Source organism: Monocercomonoides exilis, assembly GCF_001643675.1.
Source record: "Monocercomonoides exilis strain PA203 chromosome Unknown scaffold13-1861174, whole genome shotgun sequence".
Classification (NCBI taxonomy): domain Eukaryota; phylum Preaxostyla; order Oxymonadida; family Polymastigidae; genus Monocercomonoides; species Monocercomonoides exilis.
In genome coordinates, this window is record NW_027150558.1 from 1,657,100 (window position 1) to 1,680,288 (window position 23,189).

The window sequence follows — 23,189 nt, forward strand, 5'->3', positions numbered from 1 at the left end:
ATTATGGAAAGAGAGATATGGGCTTCGAAAGAGAAGGAGGAGATCCAAAAGATATTGACGAGTGTTATCGATGCAGAGGATAATGGGCAAGCGGATGATCTGGTGGCTTGATCGACGAATATCTGTTGGACGCAGTAGAAGAAGAAGAGGATGAGATTGTGACCGGCATAGAAGTTGAGGCCGGGACGGGAGGAGTTGATGTCGCAAAAGGAGGCTTCTGTGACGAGAGAGAGTTGGAAAAAGTGAAGGAAAAAGAGGAACTCGTTGTTTGGGCTTGGATGCTGCAGCACTGGAGAAAGATGCACTTGCCCGCAAAGGCGTTATTCAAGGCTTAGCGGAGAGCGAGGATGGAAACGGGGTTGGCAGATGCGACAGCTTTGTGGGAGCAGTCGAGAAAGAGGCAGTCGCTGTTTGTTGAGCAAGTGATGATGCACTGGATGAGGATGCAAATCAATGCGCGCAACTGGTGAACACTTACGCCTCGGCAGCACAGTCTTCAGCACATCTCCTCTCCGCTTTCCCGCTTGAACTGTCCCGTTGCATGACAGCACGATGTTGGTGATGTTGGCAAAGTCCAAAGCGAAGACTTTTCTTATGTCTGTGGCCGCCAACCTCGAGACAGTCTTTCCGGCCAGTGTGGGTGGGCTGACAACATCGAGGGCAGCGACAGTGATCAAAGAAAACGAGACTGAGAGGGATTTGAGTTCAGAGGAAGTGGATGCAGAAACTGACACAATATACATGAAAAGGAGAGGGCGCAGTTGTTATAAGACACACGCACTTCAACAGCTTCCACAGTTGCATATGAAAAAGGTGTTTGTGGAGTCTGCATATAAAAAGAGCAGCCTGCAAAAGCCGAGCAACTGAGGAGGTAGTATCAGGATGAAGGATGAAAGACGAGGAAGATGATGAAGGATTGAGAGAGGGGAAAAAGAAAAAGTTCAAGTGAAGATTTTCGTTCTGTGGAAGATTAAAAAGTGTCTGAATGAGAAATTCTTAAATATCATATTGTTTCTTTTGTAATTTTTTTCAATAGCTTTGATCAATTAATTTAAATAACTAATTTAAAGAATTATTAATTTAAATACAATTATTAACAATGAATAATTGTTTATTCGACAAATATTATGTGCTTCCATCATATTTTTCTATATGTGTTAATGAAAATTATTCGTTTTCTATAAATGTTTCAAGATCTTCATAGTCAATTTATAAATTACTTTGCATTAACATCATAAAACTAGTTTTTTTAAATAAAAAATTGATTGATTTCATATTGTTATTATTGTTTTCACGTTTAAAATACCAGTGAACATTTGTATCGTTCTGTTTATTGAATTATCGATATTTTCTATTAATTTTTTATGTTTTCTTCAAATTTTGTAATAAAAACAATTAAAATCAAATTAAAATCAACAAATTAATAATTATAATTATATATTAATGCATATTTTCGCAAATTTTTTTCTGAAATATTTTCTTATAAACCAAACCCTTAATAAAATAATTTTTTGATCAAACTTCGTAATTTTTTATGATATCAAAAAAAATCACCCATATACAATTAAACTGCGATTCATTTTATTTAAGCTTGAACGAATTCAATTCCAATGATGGAAGGGAATTGTTTTCCCATTGAAATCCACTGATAAAAAAAAGCAGAAGATATATTCGAGATGAAAATTCAGTGGTGTGTATAAATTATTACTCAAATTCTTGAATAATGTATTATTTGTTAAATTTTATTTTGATGAATAATTTTTAAGCCTTGAACATTGTTATAAGGTTGTGCAAATAAAGAAAATTGAAGAAATGAGCGAATAAATGGAAGGGATGCGCGAAGAGGAATTTAAATCGATTTTTATGGAAGAACTGTTTGACAAAATTAACAAATTTATCGAAGAAAATGTATTATTCATAGAAAATGTCACTCTGTTGTTGAAGCATGTCTAATATTACGCTTCACAGAAAGATTCAAGTATTGATAGTTTTGAAGAATCCTCATTACACAAAAGATTTGAGAAATTTATTGTTGAAAGGAAGAAGAAAATGGATGAATAGAGGTGCATATTATCAGGAGATGAATGACTTCAATTAATGAATTCTAATGCTTGCACAAGTTATGGAACGGAGAACGTGCAAAGCTTGTATTTGGCAAAGCTCTCGTGTTGCAAGCATCATGAGATGATTGAACAGAAAATCAAGTTTATTGTCTTTATTCATTTAAAGAAGCAGCGGAAAATAGAATAGTGGTAATTGATAACATGCAGAAAGGATGTGCAATTAATCCACTTTCGGAGGAGATTCAGCAGCCTACAACTGTTGATTATATGATGAGGATATGTTTGCATTCCATTTTAAATATTTCAGGATGGTTTAATGAAAAGTCAGATAACGGAGTGAATGAAGAGAAAAGAATAGATCTGAAAAGAAAGATAATTGGAAAGATAAAAGAGAAAGGATACGAGGACTTTATCATAAGCTCTCATGGAACATTTGATTTTCAAAACAGAAAATATTTTGATAATACATCATTCGATATTTATAAATATTTTGTGATTGAAAAACCAAATTCTTTTCAATTTGAACTGAAACTCCAAATTTTTATATCTTTTGTATTCATTTCACAAATTTGAAAACATGCACTTGAGGATTTTATAAAGTTTTTAATTTTAAAATAATTTCTTTAAAATGAAGTGAAACCTGACTGCTTTAATTAAGGAGTTAAATAAAAAGAAGCCGTAATTATTTTATTCTTTTCTTTTCTTCTTTGAATACTTCCTAATTGAACTTGTTGCTTCAATATGCTGATAACACATAACAAATCAATTATCTTTCTTTCATTATATCCAGCTGCCTCTCATTTCTCGAAATATTCAATCATTTAACATATCCGAAATTATTCTGCAATGTGAAAGAGTTTTGTTTTGTCCAGACGTTTTCATCAATTCTTCAACAATCATTGTGTAATCAAAAAATAACATTAAATAAAAATAAGATGGAAAAAATCTAGAAAGAAAATAGATCTTCAAATATGAAGAAGAGCGAGGATGAAAAGCCGTAGAGCTCGTAAATCAAGTGACAGGAGGAATCAGACTTGAACTGTTGAATGGATATTTAAGCAATACTTCAATTTGTCAAATATCATAAAGTTTTTATAAATTGCAAGCTCCTGAAAAACATTGCAAGACATTATTTCATCGATTTCATGGGATATTTTAAATTCAAAAGAATGAAATTTCAAAATACTGTTCAATTATCAAAATCAATTCTGTTATCTTGTTGCATTTGTGCAAATCGCATCAATCACTCTCATCAAGCAACTATATCTTCTTTGCTCAGATAAAAACTTCAGTTATTCAGCAATAACGTTTTTAAGATGCAAGAAACAGTTCCTTTTTGAATTTCATTTTTATCCGCTATTTAATTGAAGATGTGAAACAAACATCAAAAACTTTGTAACCAACATTTTAAATATGTTATTTACGTGTTTTTCTGGGATGAAATTTACATCATATGAAGGAAAATGCAAAACAAAACAATCAAACAAAGAGTGATGAAATCACAAAAATAACAAATATGCACATCTTCAAACAATAATTCGTGAAAACAATCTTTCAGCAAATAATCTTCAGTTCTTTTTTGTTTATATATATTTGGTTCTTTCATTAAAAAAGAAGGATTATCTAATATCAAACGAAAAGTTATGGTTGAAATATATAGAGAAACGAAATCTCAAACATTTCATATGCTCGACAAGTTATTTTGTTATTCTGTTTCTTTTTCGAACGTGCTTATTTCATTGACAAAACGTATTGTCAGTGACAGAAATGACTTCCAGTGGCTTTTTAAAATCCAAGTTTCACTGATCTTGTCACTAAACCATTATGAACTTTTGTCACCGATATTTCCGTTTCAAATTTTTCTTAAATAAATGCTTTAAACCAATTCAAAAATCATCATTATTTGAAAATAGCATAATTTCACATATTTATTTCAAAAAAGAATTGAAAAAAAGATTTTTTAAAAATAAAATGATTTGTGATCAAATGAAAAAAATGAGCATGTCGGTCACCTGTGTCAGTAACTGACAAAAATTGCCACTTGTCGCACAGGTATAATCCACACGTTTAAATCGATTTTTCAATTTATATTGTTTTAATGAAAAATATTGTTTATCATAAAGAAGAAAAAACAATTTTCATTTTTACAAATATTTCAAAATATACAGAAAAATACCCATTAATTTTCAAAAATTTGTGATTATTCACGATTTCAGTGTGATTATAACAGATGAAATTATAACCGAGCTTCACTGTACTTGAAAAGTTTGTAACTTTTATTTACTTACATTTCCGTTTTGTCGCTGACAACCATAAGCACAATTTTTATTTAGTGTAACACATGCTTAAACTGTTCTATATTTATAAAAGCATTTCAATTTGAATATATTCAAAATAAAATATATCGAATTAATTCTATTTATCTGAAATCAAATCAGTTTTGATTGACTCAATTCATAATTCAGATATTCGAGGATAATGCTCATTTAAGAAAAATTGAAATAATGGTCAAAATTGTTATTAATAAATATTTCTGAAATTATATCATTCCTCAAAATCCTTTATTATCAATTTTGGAGCATTTGGAGCAAAGAACTACAATTCCAAATCAATATCAGGATGAAGAAGATTCAGTTCCTCGAAGGATTAAAGATTTAGCATTAAAAATATTTACAGACCCATCAATTGCATTTTTTCGACTGACGGGATTTGCTCGTTCAGAATTCTACATTCTTTTGTGTCTTCTTTCCGATTATTCACACCCACAACGAGGAAGAAAAAAAGCAATTAATTCTCTTGAAGAACAGCTCTTTTTCCTTCTCGACTTTCTTTATCATGGATCTAGCACATGGGTGATTTTTTTTTTTTTTTTTTTTTTTTTTTTTTTTTTTTTTTTTTTTTTTTTTTTTTTTTAACATCATAATAAAAGATCAAAAATCGATAAAATAAAAACTATTGTGGTATTTTTTGATCATTCAACAAAAAATGATTTTTCGTGAATATTTATCTTCAAAAATAATTTCAAATGGGCATAATAGTACAATATAGCATTTTGCAAATTTCACTTATAACACTATATTCTGAACACATTTGTTGTTTAAAGAACATGTTGTATGATAAAAGTTTGCGGAAATGTGTATTTGACAAAAAATAAAAAATAAATCTTTTCTATTTTTTCGTAATTCGAATTTCAACTAAAAAATGCATTTTGATGCAATTTTCACTATCTCCATCTCCTAAATAAACATCTCAATCATTAAAATCGTTTTTTCATCTTTTGCACGATCGGATCTCGATTTAATGCATTATTTTCCAATTAATAATTTTTTGATCGAATCCCATTAATAATTAAAAACACTTGATTTTTCTAATTATTTCGACTTCATGAGAAAACGTTTCCGCACAAAATCATTAGCATAAAAAACAATGATATAATAGATGAAATCATGCCATATAAATTTTTTTCTATTTCAGTGAATACCATATTGTATCTTTATGCCTTTCAAATGTTTGTTTTATTCATAAATACATAAAATCATACCTTTTTTATTAAAATTAAAAATATTGTATTGATCAAGTTTCTTTAAAAGTTTAAAAAATAGAAAAATCTAACTTCTAAAGGAAAATAGTCATTTCATAATTGTTAAAACAAAACTTATTAAGAAAATTAATATTAACAGAACAAAATAGATGGTTATTAATGTGTATGCATTTATTATTCAAAAGAAAATACAATGCGTTTAAAATTTTTTCAGAAAAAACAGTATCTCCAATTCTCAGTTCCAACTGTCCAGCTGAATTGCTCCAATGAATGAATAAGAAATGTTTGTGGATCAATAATCGATGATAACAACTGAATCAATCTCTTCTTTTCTCTCCTTATTCTTCCAATGAACAAATTTCTAACATCTTTCTCCATCCGCTGATTTTCTTCCTTTTGTTTCAGCTCTTCCTCATCTGAATCCCCCATTTGAAAATGGTGCACATGTTTTCTTCTTTAATCTCCAATATTTTCCTAGTAAATGTTTCATAACACTGCTCAATCGCTTCTCACACGAATAATGAACCTATTAAGCTTTTTCAGCGAATTCGCTTCGTTCATTTTCTTTGTTATCATTTCCTTTCTACCAGCTCCTTCTTCCTCTACCACACCTTCGTTTCCAGTCTCATCTTTCACAACCTCTGTATATTCCACCTCACTTCTCTCATTAACCCCCTTTCCCTCGACTCCTTTAACAAGTCCAGCTGTTCCATGAGCAGCGTCATCTTGGAACACAGAAATCAGCAAACTTCCGCAGGCGAACGCTTTCCTTTCGTAAATATCAGCCAGTTCAGTATTATTGAAAAGGTGAATGAAGAACGAAGAAGAAGAATCAAAAGAAGCTGGAGAAGAAGAAGAGGAGGAGGAGGAAAAAGCATATTTTGCCATTAGATATGATTGAAATATTGTTGGTTATTAATTTCACTGCAAATGATAAACAGATTGACTTGTGAAGATGCAGGAAGAATGGTAACCAGGAAGATCTTTCAATTATTGTGCAGAAAGAAACATCGTATTCCTCAATTTTCTCACAAAATGTGCGGATTTATCAGATTTTTGATATATCTTTAATCGTCTCTTTCGGAATATTCGCTTTGAATAAATGAACATCTAAATTATTCTCGAACTTTAATAGATGCTCTTCTTCCACTTCTTCTTCCTCTTCTTCTTCCACTTCGTCTGACTCTTCTTCTTCATTCTTCATTCTTTTTCTTTTTTCAACTGAAGCAGTGTGCCAGTCGGCTTTGCCATTCAGTAGGAGAAGAAGCGAAGAGAAGAAGGCAGCAGGGGATGGTCAGTCATCTTCATCTTCATCTTTGTCATCAGCGCCTGAGATTGATCCTACCGATGCATCGGTCTTGGAAGCATCATACGCGTCGGCAGCAGTAATGGAAGAAATAGAAAGGCGACTGAGGTGAATATGAGTCGCATGCCACTGTGTCTGCTGTCGCTGTTGCTGCTGTTGCGTGTATATGTTGTGGTAATACGCAATATGCTGAGTGATGTTGTTGTGTGTGCCTGATATGTGGTGCTTTCGGAGATGCTTTCTGTTTCGCTGATGGTGAAGATTTTTTCGATTGCAGTGTTGGTTAATACTGTTTGGGAGAAAGCAGATCTTTTCTCCAGTGGTTGTGAATGTGTTCTTGAAGGTTATAATCTGTTTGCCCCTTCGTTGCTTCTATCTACGATAGTGTTGATGGAGTTTTTTATCACCGCAGTCGATACGTTTTATAACGAAGATAGACGATGAGATGATGGATCGAGGGATGGCAGCATGTAATGAGAGGAAGAAGCAAGGGAGAAGGCGATGTGGAAATGGGGGTTGATGATGGAGGAAGTGGTTTTGTAACCATCAGCGATTGAGCCAGCAGTTCTTGAGGAGCGAGAAGAGGCAGTAGGAGACAAGGAGGAGGAAGAAGAACTGAATGAAGATAATGATGAGGAAGTTGAAGAAGAAGAAGTGAATAAAGATGATAGTTGGTAAATGAAAATCCTGGAAAAGTTATTGGTGTTTCGATAATTTGCTTCTGAATACTTCTTAGATTTTTGATTTCAGGAAGAAATCAAAACAATTTGTGGTTTAAATTGTTATTGATTAATTCTTCGCCTCCGCTCCTTTCATCTTCTCTTTTGAGAAACATTCTTTCTGAGCCTTTCTTATGTCTCTGTCAAACACCTCTTCCTCCCTTCTCATCCTTCTCACCACCCACCCGAATCCCCTGGCTTGCCACATACGCTGCATAGTTCAGCACCATCTTCAGCTGATCAAGCACATCCCTCATTGATGACATGATGCTGCTTACAAACACGCCTTCATTGCCCAATCTTCTTTTCCCAAGAATCGCACATGTAATGGAAGTGAGAAGGAAGAAATAGAAGAACAAGGAGAGGAAGAGGCAGAGCTTGTGCTTGTCATGTCGAAGGACTTCTGTGCGAGAGAAGATGTGTCTGTAGCTGGAGATGAAGGCGTGAGATGCTTGGCGGAGTTCCAACAAGAACAGAAGGGGCAGATAATTGTGTGTGATGCAAGGGAGAAAAAGGAGGAGTGGCAATTGCTGATGATGATGCAGCGTTTTGAGTGTGCAGCTGGGCAGATGAGAGTGCGCTGTCGAATAAGCAAAGCCACTGCCGCAGTTCATCATTGTCATCATCATCACCTCCACTCTTCTCTCCACCTTCTTTCTGCTGTGCCTGTGCAAGCCTTGTGTCGAACGCGTCAACTTGTTGTGGGAAAAACTTGTCTTTCTCCTTCTCCTCCGTCTTCGTCTTCGCCTTTGGCTCTTCCAATCGATACCCTTTCCTACGCTCGGCTCTCTATTTGCGTCTGAAATCCACATTCTTTGCCTCTTCAATTTTAACTAGTTCTCCTTTCTCTTCGCTTCTTGGCGGCGTCACAAAATGAGAGGATAAACGCAATGTGCCTGGCAGCGTTTTCCACCTTCCACTCCTATTCACCCCATTCGGTTCAGAACCAACGCGGAAGCCATTCGAAATGCTAAGGCAGAGCGAAATGCTTTATTGTTAAAGAGGAAAGAAGTTTTGATGAACATCCAGCGAAGCTGCAGAAGGCATCGAAAGCGATGATGTTGCTGTTGAGATCAGGGAAATCGAATAAAATAATTTTTTATAGGTGAAAACTATCTGCTGATTGAACAGCTTATTGCATCTGAAGTTCGATGGAATGATCCAACACGATGTGAGAAAAAATAACTAAAAAAATATAAATGAAAAAGCTAAAGAAATAAAAGAAGGCGAAGAATGCGAAGAAGACGAAGAAGGCGAAGAAGACGAAGAAGACGAAGAAGGCGAAGAAGACGAAGAAGACGAAGAAGACGAAGAAGACGAAGAAGACGAAGAAGACGAAGAAGACGAAGAAGACGAAGAAGACGAAGAAGACGAAGAAGACGAAGAAGACGAAGAAGACGAAGAAGACGAAGAAGACGAAGAAGACGAAGAAGACGAAGAAGACGAAGAAGACGAAGAAGACGAAGAAGACGAAGAAGACGAAGAAGACGAAGAAGACGAAGAAGACGAAGAAGACGAAGAAGACGAAGAAGACGAAGAAGACGAAGAAGACGAAGAAGACGAAGAAGACGAAGAAGACGAAGAAGACGAAGAAGACGAAGAAGACGAAGAAGACGAAGAAGACGAAGAAGACGAAGAAGACGAAGAAGACGAAGAAGACGAAGAAGACGAAGAAGACGAAGAAGACGAAGAAGACGAAGAAGACGAAGAAGACGAAGAAGACGAAGAAGACGAAGAAGACGAAGAAGACGAAGAAGACGAAGAAGACGAAGAAGACGAAGAAGACGAAGAAGACGAAGAAGACGAAGAAGACGAAGAAGACGAAGAAGACGAAGAAGACGAAGAAGACGAAGAAGACGAAGAAGACGAAGAAGACGAAGAAGACGAAGAAGACGAAGAAGACGAAGAAGACGAAGAAGACGAAGAAGACGAAGAAGACGAAGAAGACGAAGAAGACGAAGAAGACGAAGAAGACGAAGAAGACGAAGAAGACGAAGAAGACGAAGAAGACGAAGAAGACGAAGAAGACGAAGAAGACGAAGAAGACGAAGAAGACGAAGAAGACGAAGAAGACGAAGAAGACGAAGAAGACGAAGAAGACGAAGAAGACGAAGAAGACGAAGAAGACGAAGAAGACGAAGAAGACGAAGAAGACGAAGAAGACGAAGAAGACGAAGAAGACGAAGAAGACGAAGAAGACGAAGAAGACGAAGAAGACGAAGAAGACGAAGAAGACGAAGAAGACGAAGAAGACGAAGAAGACGAAGAAGACGAAGAAGACGAAGAAGACGAAGAAGACGAAGAAGACGAAGAAGACGAAGAAGACGAAGAAGACGAAGAAGACGAAGAAGACGAAGAAGACGAAGAAGACGAAGAAGACGAAGAAGACGAAGAAGACGAAGAAGACGAAGAAGACGAAGAAGACGAAGAAGACGAAGAAGACGAAGAAGACGAAGAAGACGAAGAAGACGAAGAAGACGAAGAAGACGAAGAAGATAAAGAAAGAGAGCAGAAAGAGAAATGTGAAATCAGTCGAACGATATTTACGATGTTGAGAATAATTTGCGTGATGTTGTTGATTGGCCAAAATGTTTCATTTAATGCATTCACTTCAGATTGGTTTGAAAAACTCAATCACAATATTTGTGACGAACAGATTTTTGAAAATCAATCTTGCTGTATTTCTTCAAAGTCAATTCCCTTTCTTTTTGCGATTTCCTCTCCATTCCTCTCAAAAATAGAAAATATTAATATTTCTTAATTTCCATTCCTTTCCATTTTCCTCTTCCATTCAGCTCACAAAATCATCAGAAAATATCAATCCCCTCCTTTTCTTCATCTTTCACAGTCTCTTCCATAAAATCTTTTCTTCTAAAAAAACACCCTTTTCCATTTGAACATTTCAGAATATTCTTCTTCTGTCCCGCTTTTGCCCTCTTTTCCTTCTCTTCCAAATTCCATTTCTCCAATTTGTCTCAAATATCTTCCTCACCATCCTCAGCCACTTCTCTTCATATTTACTATATTACCTTCTCAAAAATACTCAACTCCTTCCCTCTGCAACAAATAATCCTCTTCTATCCCTTCTCCACCCCATATGCCTCATGTGTCTGGTATTGACGAGATAAGCATCAAATATTGATTTGCACGTTTATTATTATTATTATAGGATGAGATCATGAAGATAGAGAAAAAATGAACCGTTCGCAAACAATATTTTTATACTTTTATTCATCTGTATGATAAGCCTTTCTGACCTGACAAATCGCTTTTAACCTCGTCCGTCACTCAAAAAAAAAAAAAAAAAAAAAAAAAAAAAAAAAAAAAAAAAAAAAAAAAAAAAAAAAAAAATGTACGATAGATTTTATAAAGTGAGAGAGTTTTGGTTGCAATTTTATTTGTGATATTTCAAAGCTTAGATGCAAAAAATTTTCGATCAAAACGTGCCAAAATAAATTATTAAAGATTTTCAATAATTACTCAATAATTTATCCAAAAGCAATAATTTATTTTGTTATGTTGATTATTTCAGTTGACATTTCTTTCTGTGCTTTCGCCCACCAATTCTCAAAATAAATTCACTAGTTCAAAACACTCAAAAAGAAATACATTCTTCCATTCGTTCTACCATCTTGAAAAACTATCTTGTGGAAAATTTACTGCTTGTGTGTAATCAAAATTATCGAATGGTATTCATTTTTGTTAAATCGGAGAATATTTATCCACATCCTTCCGCATATGAAAAATTAAATTTTTTCTTTATTTTTTTATTTATTACATAAAATGATGAATCTTAAAAGGTGTTTATTCATGCAATAACTTACAAATATCAATAAACCGTTTATCTTTTCAAAATAGTTGGTTTATCATTTTATTATAACTTAATTATTAAATGATTACTATTGTTTTTTTATATTCAACAGCTTTCACCAAAATGAGCTATTCTCTTAGCTGAATCAATTTCATTTCGAAATTGTTAACTCTGATTAAAATAGTTATTGTGAAATATTGGCTTATTCTGAATTACATGTTGACGCGATTGATCATACACTTCTTCTGGAATGAATAATCAATAAAGGTTTGAAATTATTTATTTTTTACAAAATTCAATTTTAAAAACATAAATTTTCTTATTTTCAAAAATCTTGTGGGAAAGTTGTATCAAGAAGATTATTATGAAAAAAACCAACCTATTTTTAAAAGATTCCTTCATTATTGAATCAAATCAAAATATACAGCGACAATTGAGCATAAAGCTAAATCATTTAAAATGAAATCAATCAGACCTTTCGAAAAAAACAATCAACAAGCAAACAAGAAAGATGAGAGTAAAATTTGAAACAGACATTGATGAAATATGTTTCCATTAAAATAATGGATATATCCATTTTTTATTAAAAAAGAAACAACGAATGAATGAACAGAGAGGTTGTATTCAATATTATTTGTTCTTTTTCACATTCTAAATCACCGGCAGAATTTATTTCAAATGAAAATTCGATGAAAAGCCAGAAGAACAAAAAATAAAGACAAACATAAAAAGAAAAAGAAAGAAAGAAATGAAGGAACTGAAAGAAATGAAGAGTCATCTGAATTCGAAGCAGAACACATTCAGCAGCGAAGGATCAATGGAACGAAAACAGGTATTTTCTTTGCACAGCATTATAAACAGAAAGGATAGAAGTGTTACAAATATGTCTGAATGTGAATCATTTACTCGCATATACGAATATTTCAGGAAATAGATACAATGAAGTGTTAATGGATATTCGATTGCTCTGTGGAAGAAAGTGAGAATATTAATTTCTTAAAGTATTTAATATGTTCTTTAATCAAAAACAATTATTGTTCCATTTTATTCACCATTATTTTTTTCTTTTTTTTTTTGTGCCTCTTTTTTTCAACAAACTGTTGTTGTCAAAATTTCCCCCCTACTTTTCCTTCCATCTGAATGGAAAGTTGAAAGTTGGGAGCCTAATAAATATTGAAGCAGCGATGGAAGAATCAGTGGAAGAAAGAACAATTCAATTGATGGAAAGTGAATAGGCAGACCTGTGCAATGAAGATAATGACTGAAGGAATAGAAGTGGCATTTGAGGAAGAAATACTGGCAGCTGTCGAAAGCATAACTCAGAGTCGATTGAGTCAACACAATATTTAAAATCCACCAATTCTTTGAATTGTTCAAAGCTCACTTCTTCATTCGGTTCAATTTGATATGTTAGCTCAACAACGTTCAACTCAACACAATACCCTTCCAGTTGTTCATTTTATCGTTCTCATTCTCATTCTCCTCTGCTTTCCTTTTTGGATTCGATGAAAATGTCACTCCCGGATTTTTATATCACTTCTTCTTCTTCTTCTTTTCATCAAAGCCATCCTTCTGTTTATTTTTATGTCATCAGGAAAATTTAACTTTCACCCAGTCAACAATTATTTCACTCCAGAATGCATCACACCTTGCACTCCTTGTTTATCCTCTTTACACTCAACCTCTTCCTCTAACTCTTCAATTTATCCTTTCTTCTTTTATTCCATCTCATCATTTCTCTCCTCTCTCCATTATTCCTCAATAATGGACAAACAGTTCGTTGACTTTCACAGATGTCTTGAATTCTTAAGCTTAAGAACAACACTTTCACCTAAAGTCATGAAGTCAAACACTTCTTCCGTTTCTGCTGATGCCACATTATTATCTTCTTTCTTTTGCCCCTGTTAAATACCTTTGCCTGGACATATACTGAGGAATCTTATTTCGGTGGATGGTGATTTATTTTGTGATTTTATCACCTCGGCCTCCGCCTTTACAAGTCTCAGCCTTCCTATTTCAAGAGCCTCCAAAACCAGAAATGCTGTCGCTTCTTTTTGCTTTCTCTGTTTCTCTTTGATTCTTTCCACAAACTCCCTGTGCTCTCAGTGATAACTTCCTTTCATACCATTTCATCCTTCTTCATCATTCTCTTCTCATCTTCCTTCACCTTCAATTCAATCTCTGCGAGCAACAGAACCACATCCTCCATCTTAAGTACCGCATTATGAAGTGCTTTCTCAGCAATCTCGTTCAAAAGCAAACTTCAACACATTCGCATTAGCACATAGTTTTTTGTTATTTAAAATCAAACATTTTCGTTTTCCGACTTTGGGACTTGCATTCATTATTAAGTGAAAATAAACAATCAGCCGGCTTTCCAAAAAGAACAAGCGTTGTTGATAAATTCGAAATAATACTCCTCATGTTTTATTTGCATTGTATTCTCTCAACTATCTGAATTATTTTTACCTAATTTTTTCAAATATTATATGGCAAAAAGTTCAGAATAGTTTTCAATTATTCAGAATTCTTTTTTTCATTACTATGAAATGAAATATGAAATAACTCTATCATTTGGAGAGAGTGAAAAATAGAAAACAATGATTTTTTAATGCAAAAAAGAGTGAACAATAATAGTTATTCTTCAAAAATGCAACTATCAAAGCGATTCAAAAGAAAGCGAATGTCGTTGATCACCTGCAATGAGTTATTGTCTGGGAAAAGGTTGTTCACATTCATATTCACTGTTAGGTACTGTAACAAGGTGATAGAAACAATTAGCGCAAATAGCTTCCATTTAATCCAAAATGCCATATGAACATTGTAAATTGTTTAACTCTCCAGGAAACAAATCGGCATTGTCGTAGGTGCATGAGTTTTGAATAATGATACAAATTTTACTTTTATTCCTTCACTGAACTATGCAAATGAAATATTGATGAATATATAAAATAATTCGAATATTCTCGTATTCCAATTTGATGTTATTGATAAGTCCACTTGATCTGCAGCATAATCCTCTTTCTCGTTTGAAATTTCCTGAATGATCTGTAGCTTTTCATTTGTTCCCGTGAAAATTACATAATCTTCATTTTCAACGGAATCATCCTTGTTTAAATAGTCAATTGAGTGATTATCCTGAACGCTTCAGAGTATTCACTGAGAAGAAGATGAAGATCCGATTTCAACAAAGTTAACAGCTTTCTTATTTCGTGTTTCTTCTTATTCGTCATATTCTGATTGCTCTTCTGCAACAGAAAGTCCGAAACTCATAGAATGAATATTTTTTCTGAATTCGAAGCTAATAATTGATTATTTCTGAAACAATTAATTGCAAATAAAATAAAATACAAAAATTCAGCTCATTTGTGAACAATGAACGATCATTTACAACAAATGTTTCAAAGAAAATGAATTCAAAAATAAATTCAATAATATTTCCGCAACTGACACTTTGTGACAAATTTGATCAAAAATTTGTCAAAAATAAAAAAAATACTAAGATTTCTTTTATGGAATTCATATAACATTCTATAAAAATTTTTAAAAATGAACAGGGAATATATTTAAAAAATATGGGAAATGACACGTCAAAATGACTCGTCCGTCAGTTTGTCACTAACACAAAAAAAACTTGTCAAGTCAGACAGGCTTACTGTATGAGACACATTTCATACGTGATTAATTTTAATCATTAAAAAAACAAACAAATATTCTATTGTGATATCAGCTATTGACATATAATTATCTTTGGTTGAAAAACATGATGAATCAGAAAACCATTATAAAAACTGTTGAAAAACTCAAAAGAAATATTCAATTTCTATTTGATTCAATTAATTGTAATTGTTGAAAATCACATGCATTGATGTGAAATATTATATTCTTCATCGTCAGACTAATGTCAAACTGACATTTTTCTCTATTTACGAGTATTCCAATGGCTTTTGAAAAGTTGGAAATTTGGGTAACCTGGAAAATTCCACATCACCACAAAACATCACATCCTCCATCAACAAGGCGTTCAAGGATTTTTTGAACAACATGTATGTTATCATCACTCCGTGCGTCACTGATGTGTGTGGGAATTATTTTGCTAAAACGTACAAATTACAACGAATAGTACTCTAGATTCGGGTCGCAGGTCCCTTAACCTAACCTACATTTGGAGCAAAGAACTACAATTCCAAATCAATATCAGGATGAAGAAGATTCAGTTCCTCGAAGGATTAAAGATTTAGCATTAAAAATATTTACAGACCCATCAATTGCATTTTTTCGACTGACGGGATTTGCTCGTTCAGAATTCTACATTCTTTTGTGTCTTCTTTCCGATTATTCACACCCACAACGAGGAAGAAAAAAAGCAATTAATTCTCTTGAAGAACAGCTCTTTTTCCTTCTCGACTTTCTTTATCATGGATCTTGCACATTAACTCATTTTCTTGCAAAGCCAAGACATTCATCTCAAACGTTAACAGTTCATCTTCTTCATTCTTTTGTTGAAAAATTGAAAAATCAACTTTCATAATTGTTCATTTCATTCAGACCAGAAAGTAAAAAAGGACATGAAAATGTAGGAGTTGTTGTTGATTGAACGGTAATTCCAATTAATCGCCCAGGAGGAAAATTGGAATATTGAAAAAAATATTTCAATGGAAAGCATCATATGTTTTGTGTAAAATCGGAGGTGGGTGTCAATCCCAGATTGGGAACTGTCAGCACTGTAAGTTCTGTGTACACATGTTCAACTCATAACTTCACCATATTTAAGGATCATTATCCAACTTTCCAATCTCAACTTGGAGGGGCAAAAATTCTGGCAGATTCAGCACACATCGGTGCAAAGCCCGAACTAGAAGCAATTATTACAAAACATGTTTGTACTCCAGAGTTGGCTTCTCATAGAGTTATTGTTGAAAGATTTTTTGGAAGGTAAAAAACTTTGTTCACAATTATTCGTCGTCCGTTTGTTTTTGATGAATCAAAAGTTTCTGAACATTTTTTGATTGCCTGTTATCTAACAAATTTTCATATTCTACATAATCCACTGACATTAAGAGATTCTGAAGTAGATACTTGAATTTTGAATGATATTATAAGGGAAAATGCTGAAAAGAAAGAAGCAAAAAGAAGGGCGAATGAAAGATTCATGACCAAATTGAAGAATAGACTCAATCCTGGAACTTCCATGGAACCCAACATTTCTATTAATATCGAGGAAATAAGAGGCTTATTTTTCGTTATTTTACCATTATTGAGTTTTTCATTTTGGAAATTATTTTTTCAATTTTCATTTAACCATGATAATTGATTATAGATGATTCTGTTAAAAATCAATAAGATTAACAGAGGCAGCTTGCGAAAGAAAGAAGAATATATAAATTTCAGAAAGTGACAAGTGAAAGAAACGAGAGAAGAGCTGAAATTTTGAATAAGGAAAGACAAAAAGAAGATAACGAACAACAAAAAACAGATAATTTTCACTCTTGGTGTCTACTGATGCAATGGGACTCTGTTAGTCTCTCTTCAGACGATTTAATTAATATTTGATTATCGCAATCGATATCTTCATCGATTTCTTCTGTTTCATCATCATCATCATCATCATCATCAAACTCAACTTATCCTTCAATATCATTTTCATCATCGTCTGCAAATTTTGAAACAATTCAATCTTCTGATTTTTCGATTTTGGCAGATTCTTCAAAATCAGATTCTTCTCAATCAACATCAATATTATCATCTTCAAAGTCAATTCCTTCATTGAATCCACCATCTTCGAATCAATCACCGTTTAAATCTCAAATGAGCTCCGAGAACGAAAGAAACATTTCTTTGGGTTCTTTAGCTTCATTTGTAACTCCGTCTCAAGAGAGAATTCAATTTCCTGTTTTTAATTCGCAATAAAATACGTTGAATGTTGTTCTCAGTGCTTTTTTTTATCTTCGTCTCATTCATTCGTTTTTAATGACATGTTTCAAATTATTTATAAATAATAATCATTCGTTATTAACAGCTTTCTTTTCTAGAAAAAAATTCTGAAGTTTCTAAAAATAAAGAATAAAAATCTTTTTAGTCCATATTGCAGTTTTGATGTTTATTCGAAGTGACATTCAAAAAAACGAAAGTTGAAAAAATTGAAACAAGATAAAAATGGGAATGAATTGTTGTTTTAAATAGTTTTGACAATCAGCTGCGTTCTCAAAAAATAGTTTTTGTTTAACTGATTCTATCAGAATCAGATACAGTTATTAAATCTGATAGAAAGCAAAAAGAACGAAAAAAACATAAATAATTCGTTTGAAGAATGTCAAAATACCTCAAAATGCAAATTTCAAACGATAAAAAACAAACAAAATTATGTCGATCGTAAGTGGTATATAACGAATTTTAAAAATGATCAAGATTCTGGTTGAGTTTAATCATATTTGATACAATCAAATCAAATAATTTCTTTCAAATTCACAATCACTTATTCTTTGCAAATATCATAGATAGATGCGAAAAAGGTCTTTTTTTGTTTTGACACCAAAATTTCTGAATTATCATTTCAAAAAATGAAAAAATGAAATAAAAGATTTCTTTGTTTTTGTCCAAACTTATTATTAATTTGGAACAAATTTTTTCTTTTGAATTTTGTTCCATGCAATAATGTTAGATATGGGACGAAATATTTTGCTTTCAAAAATTTTTTCCATTCTTCACATTCAATAACATTTCTCAATTTTTTAAATTTTCTGTATTTTTTTGCATGGGAATGCAAGACCTATTGTGATGAAATTATTGAAAAAGTTTGGATCAATTCGTTGTTTATTTCAGAAAAGCTAGAATTTACTCCACTTTTAATGAAAAAACTTTATCAAAAAATGTTGAAGAAATAAAAATTGAAAAATAAGACATTTTAATAATTATAAATAGAAATAACTGAAATCACTCGGCCATTCCCAATGAATATTATCACATGAAACTTTAAATGAGCCTTAAAGAATCACTAGCCATCCAATTAAGAGTGATAATTCAATTGAGATATACGATTATTTGCAAAATGTTCTCGTATACCTTGAAAAAAAAAATTAAATAAAACAAAACCTGAAAAAAAAGTTGTAAAACAATGTTTAAAAAAAAACAATAAACTGGCTTAAAAAAATCTGAAATTGTCAAAATAAAGATTCTTGAAGCTATTTGCACAAAAGTGTGCGCTCCAACATCTGCACACGCAACAATTACACAAAAGCTGACATACACATATTCCTAAAATGCAAAATGCTTAAAATATATAGGAATAATATTCAATAAAACAAGATTATAGTTTTAAATTTTCAAAAAATTGTGTGTTTTGAGTTTACTAGTTTAACTCAATATCTTTTGACCTATCTTTCCTTTTTAATTTTTTCTCCTTCTGCTTTTTCTTTTGGCAACAGCACTTATGATGGCAGCAGCAACAACAGCAAATGACAATCAGAACAATTACAACAACGCTTCCTGCACTTATTGCTATAACAGGAAAAAGAGGGAATGGTTCATCGTCAATTGGCTTTTCTGTTCCAGTGCCATTTGTAACATTGTTTGTTTGAGACTTTGTCCAATTTGTTGCAACAAGTTCAGCAGAATCCCAAATCGAGCTCCCAGTCAGATTCGGCGCTTTCACATACTTCAATCTGATCATGATCTCAGGGAGATTTCCAAAAAATGTTTTCTCTTTTTTTTCTGCAAACGGCTCTGCATCGATTCCTTCAAAGGAATTCGAGCTGGGTGTATTGCTGCTTTCAGGAAAATTGAACACAGCGTAGATTCTATCCATCCCGTTAAATGATATTTCATCAGCAATCACAAAGTCATTTTCCGAGTCGCTTTCTCTCTTCCCTTCCACTTTAACTGCACATGACAGAAAATCATGTCCATATATTGAAACCTCATATTTTGTCGCAGTTGTTGTATTCTTCAAAATAATGTCACTAATACGAGGATTTAAATACGATGAAGTGATCTGAGTGAGGTTCCCGCTAAATGTGCATCCTTTATTAAGCCAATGTTGAACTTCATTAATATAATAGGCGCTTGTTGCATGTAGCTCGATTGCACCACCACCACCACAAACAACATTTCTTTCTCCTTTCATCGATTCGTAAGAAATAGTGTTGTCTGCGATTGTTGAGTCAATCAGAGTGACTTGGGCACCATCAACCTTGAGTCCTCCCCACGAGTTTGATTTGATCGTGCTGTTGTTAATAGTTGCAGTGCCTCCAGAGATAGCAATCGTGCCTGTCTCATATTTGCACATGAACTCATCGTCATCTCCAACATCACTTTCTGTGAGAACTCCTTTTATTCCCGTCTGAATGGTGCAAGATAAGATTGTCGTTGCTGCGTTTGTCAATGATAACAAATAAGTGGTTCCGCTCGCTGGCGTTAAATAATCCACGGTGATGTTCTCCAACTTCAGTGTTCCTCCGGTCGCCAGAATCAGCGGATTCGTGTACTTTTTTGCAGAGTCGCCATTGATCCAGATCGACAGCAATGTGAGTTCTCCTGTTCCGCTGAGAGCAGCCATCGAAGATTCCACATATAGAATCTGCAGATAAAAAGTGTTCAACTTCAGCTTGCCTGCTCCAACATTGAAATAGTATTTGTCTGCAGCCATCTGAGGAATTCCAAGATAGTTTCTTCTTGGGGTATCAAACTTTCCTCTGATTTCCACTATTTTTGACCCAACATCAATTCCATTCAAAGATTCGATTCCAAGAACCGGAGAAGATCCCTGGAGTTCAATATAAATATCACTTTCAGATGTTTTGCTTAAAAGATATCCAATAGATGAACATGAGTTGGGGAACTTGTTGCAGTTTTCCTTATCAGTTCCGGTGGACGATACACGACTTGGTGGTCCATACTCAACAATTGGAATCCATTCTGTATGATCTTCATTGTTACCAACTTCTTTAACCAAATAGACTCGATTTTCCAAAGGAGTATCTGATCGGCTTACGCAGTCCCAAAATAATGCCTTAATCATATTCCATTTATCAATAAGATACGCATCATGAGCAATTTTGCTTGAAGCAGAGCACCTATCGAAGAAGGAATAAGATACACCTGAAGTCACATATCCATAGAGATTTGTATTGAGAAGGAAAAACAGCCCGCCTCCTCGATTTGAAGTACATTCACCAAACAGTAAATCCGTAACACTTATGCTCTTTATTCTTTCTATTTCCATTCCTCCTCCAAGGACTTCAGCAACGCACTCAGAAAAAGTGCACTCGAAAACTGCATTTTCACATTCTTCGTTCCCATCATTTGTCTTCTCCAAATTGCTAACTGCCGTTGAAGAATACTGGTTGCAAACCCTTGATGAGCATTCTCCACTGTAAGTTATGTATAGCCCACCTCCGTAGCTTGCTCTGCAACCGTCAAATGTGCATCCCGAGACAACATGACATCCAGTCACTTCTTGTGAAATAAGCCCTCCTCCATATCCTCCTTCTGTCACACATTGATAAAATGTGCAAGAGAAAAGAAACAATGATTTAGCTGCACGAACAGCCACAGCCCCACCACTTCCACGTATATTGTACACTGTTTTGCATTGGTTGAAATAGCAATTTGTCATTTTCAATGTGACGGAAGAGCTTAAGCAATAGAAAGCTCCTCCATCGACTTGATATGCTTCAGATTTTTGCCAATCGCAGTCCTCAAGAATCACTTCAGTGATTCCAACTGTTGGTACATGTCTGGTATCGAAAGATTTTCCAATTATTGGTTCATTCGTTTTCCGATTTAACAATCCTCGTTGGCATTCAAAAAATGTGTTATTTCGCGCCATATACGAAATTGTGTTCTCAAAATGAGGAATAACACTTCCGTCAACCGGATCATCAACTTTATCGAAATAGCATCCACTCATCGATATAACTTCGCAAAAACTGCTCCTGAATTTTTTCGTGCGATCTTCTTTTTTGTTCACTGAAAAATTGCTAAAGGTGCACCGAGAAACATCCAGAAATGAGGAGCGTCCGGAAAAGGCAAACGAAGATGATAATATTCCTGCAGATCGGATCAAACTTTCTGAAATCGAAAAAATTCCATAACTATCTGAGCGGAACATGCTGCATTGAAGACTCGAAGATTTTTGTGCAGGAGAAACGCTGACATTGCCCAGATGGACAACTCCTTGCGAGTAAAACAGTGAATCCGCCTTTTCCGAATCCACCAAAATCGGAACATTCTTCAAAACACTTGTGCTTTCTTTATCCACATGCAGAACGGAGCCCGTGCTTGAAACTTCCATTAACATGCATCGCAGCTCGATTGTGCTGTTATTTAAGCTGAACCAGCAACTCTTTAATTTATCCTCCGAAAAGTTAACAATCGCGCTCTGCCCAAATCCGTTTTGTTCCAAGCGGGAATCCAAGCAAACACAAACAAATACCGCATTTAAAGCCCATTTGATCAAAAAAACCGATAACATCGAAGTTCTTCCTCTTTTATTTTTATACGCCATTATTAAAATTTATCGAGGTTCAATTTATGTTTTTGATCAAAAGGCGATGTTTTGATTTTTTTCTTTTCTCAAAACATTTAACGACAAATATTTTTGAACAATGGTTGTTGCTTATTTTTCTATGATTTGAAATTGAATTATAGGGTGGTCCAAAATATTTTGTTAAAATTATTAAATATGGTATAAAAATTTTTATTAAAAAACATTTTTCATAAAAATAATAACCTTTATTAGTCGTTACAAATTTCAATCACATTTTCCAACTATTAAACCATTGAAAAACCGTATCTGATGAATTTTTTAAAAAAATTTTTGTTTTCCAGGAACAAATTGCCCAAATATCTGGAAGCTCCAAACTTTAACAAATTGAAGCTTATCGTGTTATTAATCAGCTTTCATACCGATTAATTAACAAAATTCAGTTTTATCGAACATTTTTTAATATTTTTATTTTGAATTTTATGTTTTTAATTATTTTTGCAAAGAAATATGGACCACCCTATATTTTTATTCGAAAATTTGTTGTTTTTTCTGTATATTTTTTGGACTTCGGAATCATACAGTTTGTACAAAAAATACTGAACAATAAATTTTATAATGGAAAGATAAATTTTCTATCAATTGAAATAATAATAAAATTTTGTGTTGATGAAACGAAATAATTTCATTTTTTGTTAATTTCAAAAAAATTTTTTTATTTTCCAAATTTTTAAAATATGGGTTTATTTTTTCACATTGGACCTGAAGCAGCACACTCAAAGCACTATGGATGAAGATTCAAGCGAAAGTGGAAGTTTATTGCTTCAAAAATCAAAAATTTTGGAGAAATTAACTGAAAATCTCGATCATGATATGGCAATTAGAATATTTACTGAATTGGAATCCCTAAACCCGGAAAATGTTCCAATCATGCTGAAATATTTACAAATGTTGCTTTATCGATATTATCCGAAATTCTCAACGTCCAGAGGATTACAATTGTTTGTTTATTTCAAAAAATCAAGAATAGATGAATTAATTAAGATGGCTGATAAAGAATTGAAAGAAAGAGGAAGACCTTGTGCTATGTCAAAAGAAAAGGAAGAGGAACAGATAAACCTTTGTATTGATAAATATGGGTGATTATTTTTGAAATCATGACTTTTTTCGGGGTGCTGTTTTTTCAAAGGTTGCTTGTAATTGGGAAAACCTTTTATGATCAAATGCAAATTGAAACACAATTGTTTCACAAACAAATGAGTAATC

General features: G+C 33.4%; 4 protein-coding genes across 4 annotated transcripts; all 4 read right to left on the reverse strand.

Moving 5' to 3' along the window:
• Window positions 1-320: 320 nt before the first annotated feature.
• Window positions 321-743, reverse strand: MONOS_12798 (uncharacterized protein; the record flags this gene model as incomplete). The annotated part of the gene is made up of 1 exon (XM_067865444.1): window positions 321-743. The coding sequence occupies one exon, from the start codon at window positions 741-743 to the stop codon at window positions 321-323; it is 423 nt and encodes a 140-aa protein (XP_067730968.1).
• A 5,359-nt stretch (window positions 744-6,102) lies between these two features.
• On the reverse strand, window positions 6,103-6,492 carry MONOS_12799 (uncharacterized protein; the record flags this gene model as incomplete). The annotated part of the gene is made up of 1 exon (XM_067865445.1): window positions 6,103-6,492. One exon carries the CDS (start codon window positions 6,490-6,492, stop codon window positions 6,103-6,105), a length of 390 nt encoding a protein of 129 aa, XP_067730969.1.
• A 1,524-nt stretch (window positions 6,493-8,016) lies between these two features.
• Window positions 8,017-8,591, reverse strand: MONOS_12800 (uncharacterized protein; the record flags this gene model as incomplete). The annotated part of the gene is made up of 2 exons (XM_067865448.1): window positions 8,017-8,418; window positions 8,577-8,591. 2 exons carry the CDS (start codon window positions 8,589-8,591, stop codon window positions 8,017-8,019), a joined length of 417 nt encoding a protein of 138 aa, XP_067730970.1.
• Window positions 8,592-18,226: 9,635 nt separating this feature from the next.
• On the reverse strand, window positions 18,227-21,944 carry MONOS_12801 (uncharacterized protein; the record flags this gene model as incomplete). Its single annotated transcript, XM_067865449.1, has 1 exon — window positions 18,227-21,944. One exon carries the CDS (start codon window positions 21,942-21,944, stop codon window positions 18,789-18,791), a length of 3,156 nt encoding a protein of 1,051 aa, XP_067730971.1. The 3' UTR covers window positions 18,227-18,788.
• Window positions 21,945-23,189: the final 1,245 nt, after the last annotated feature.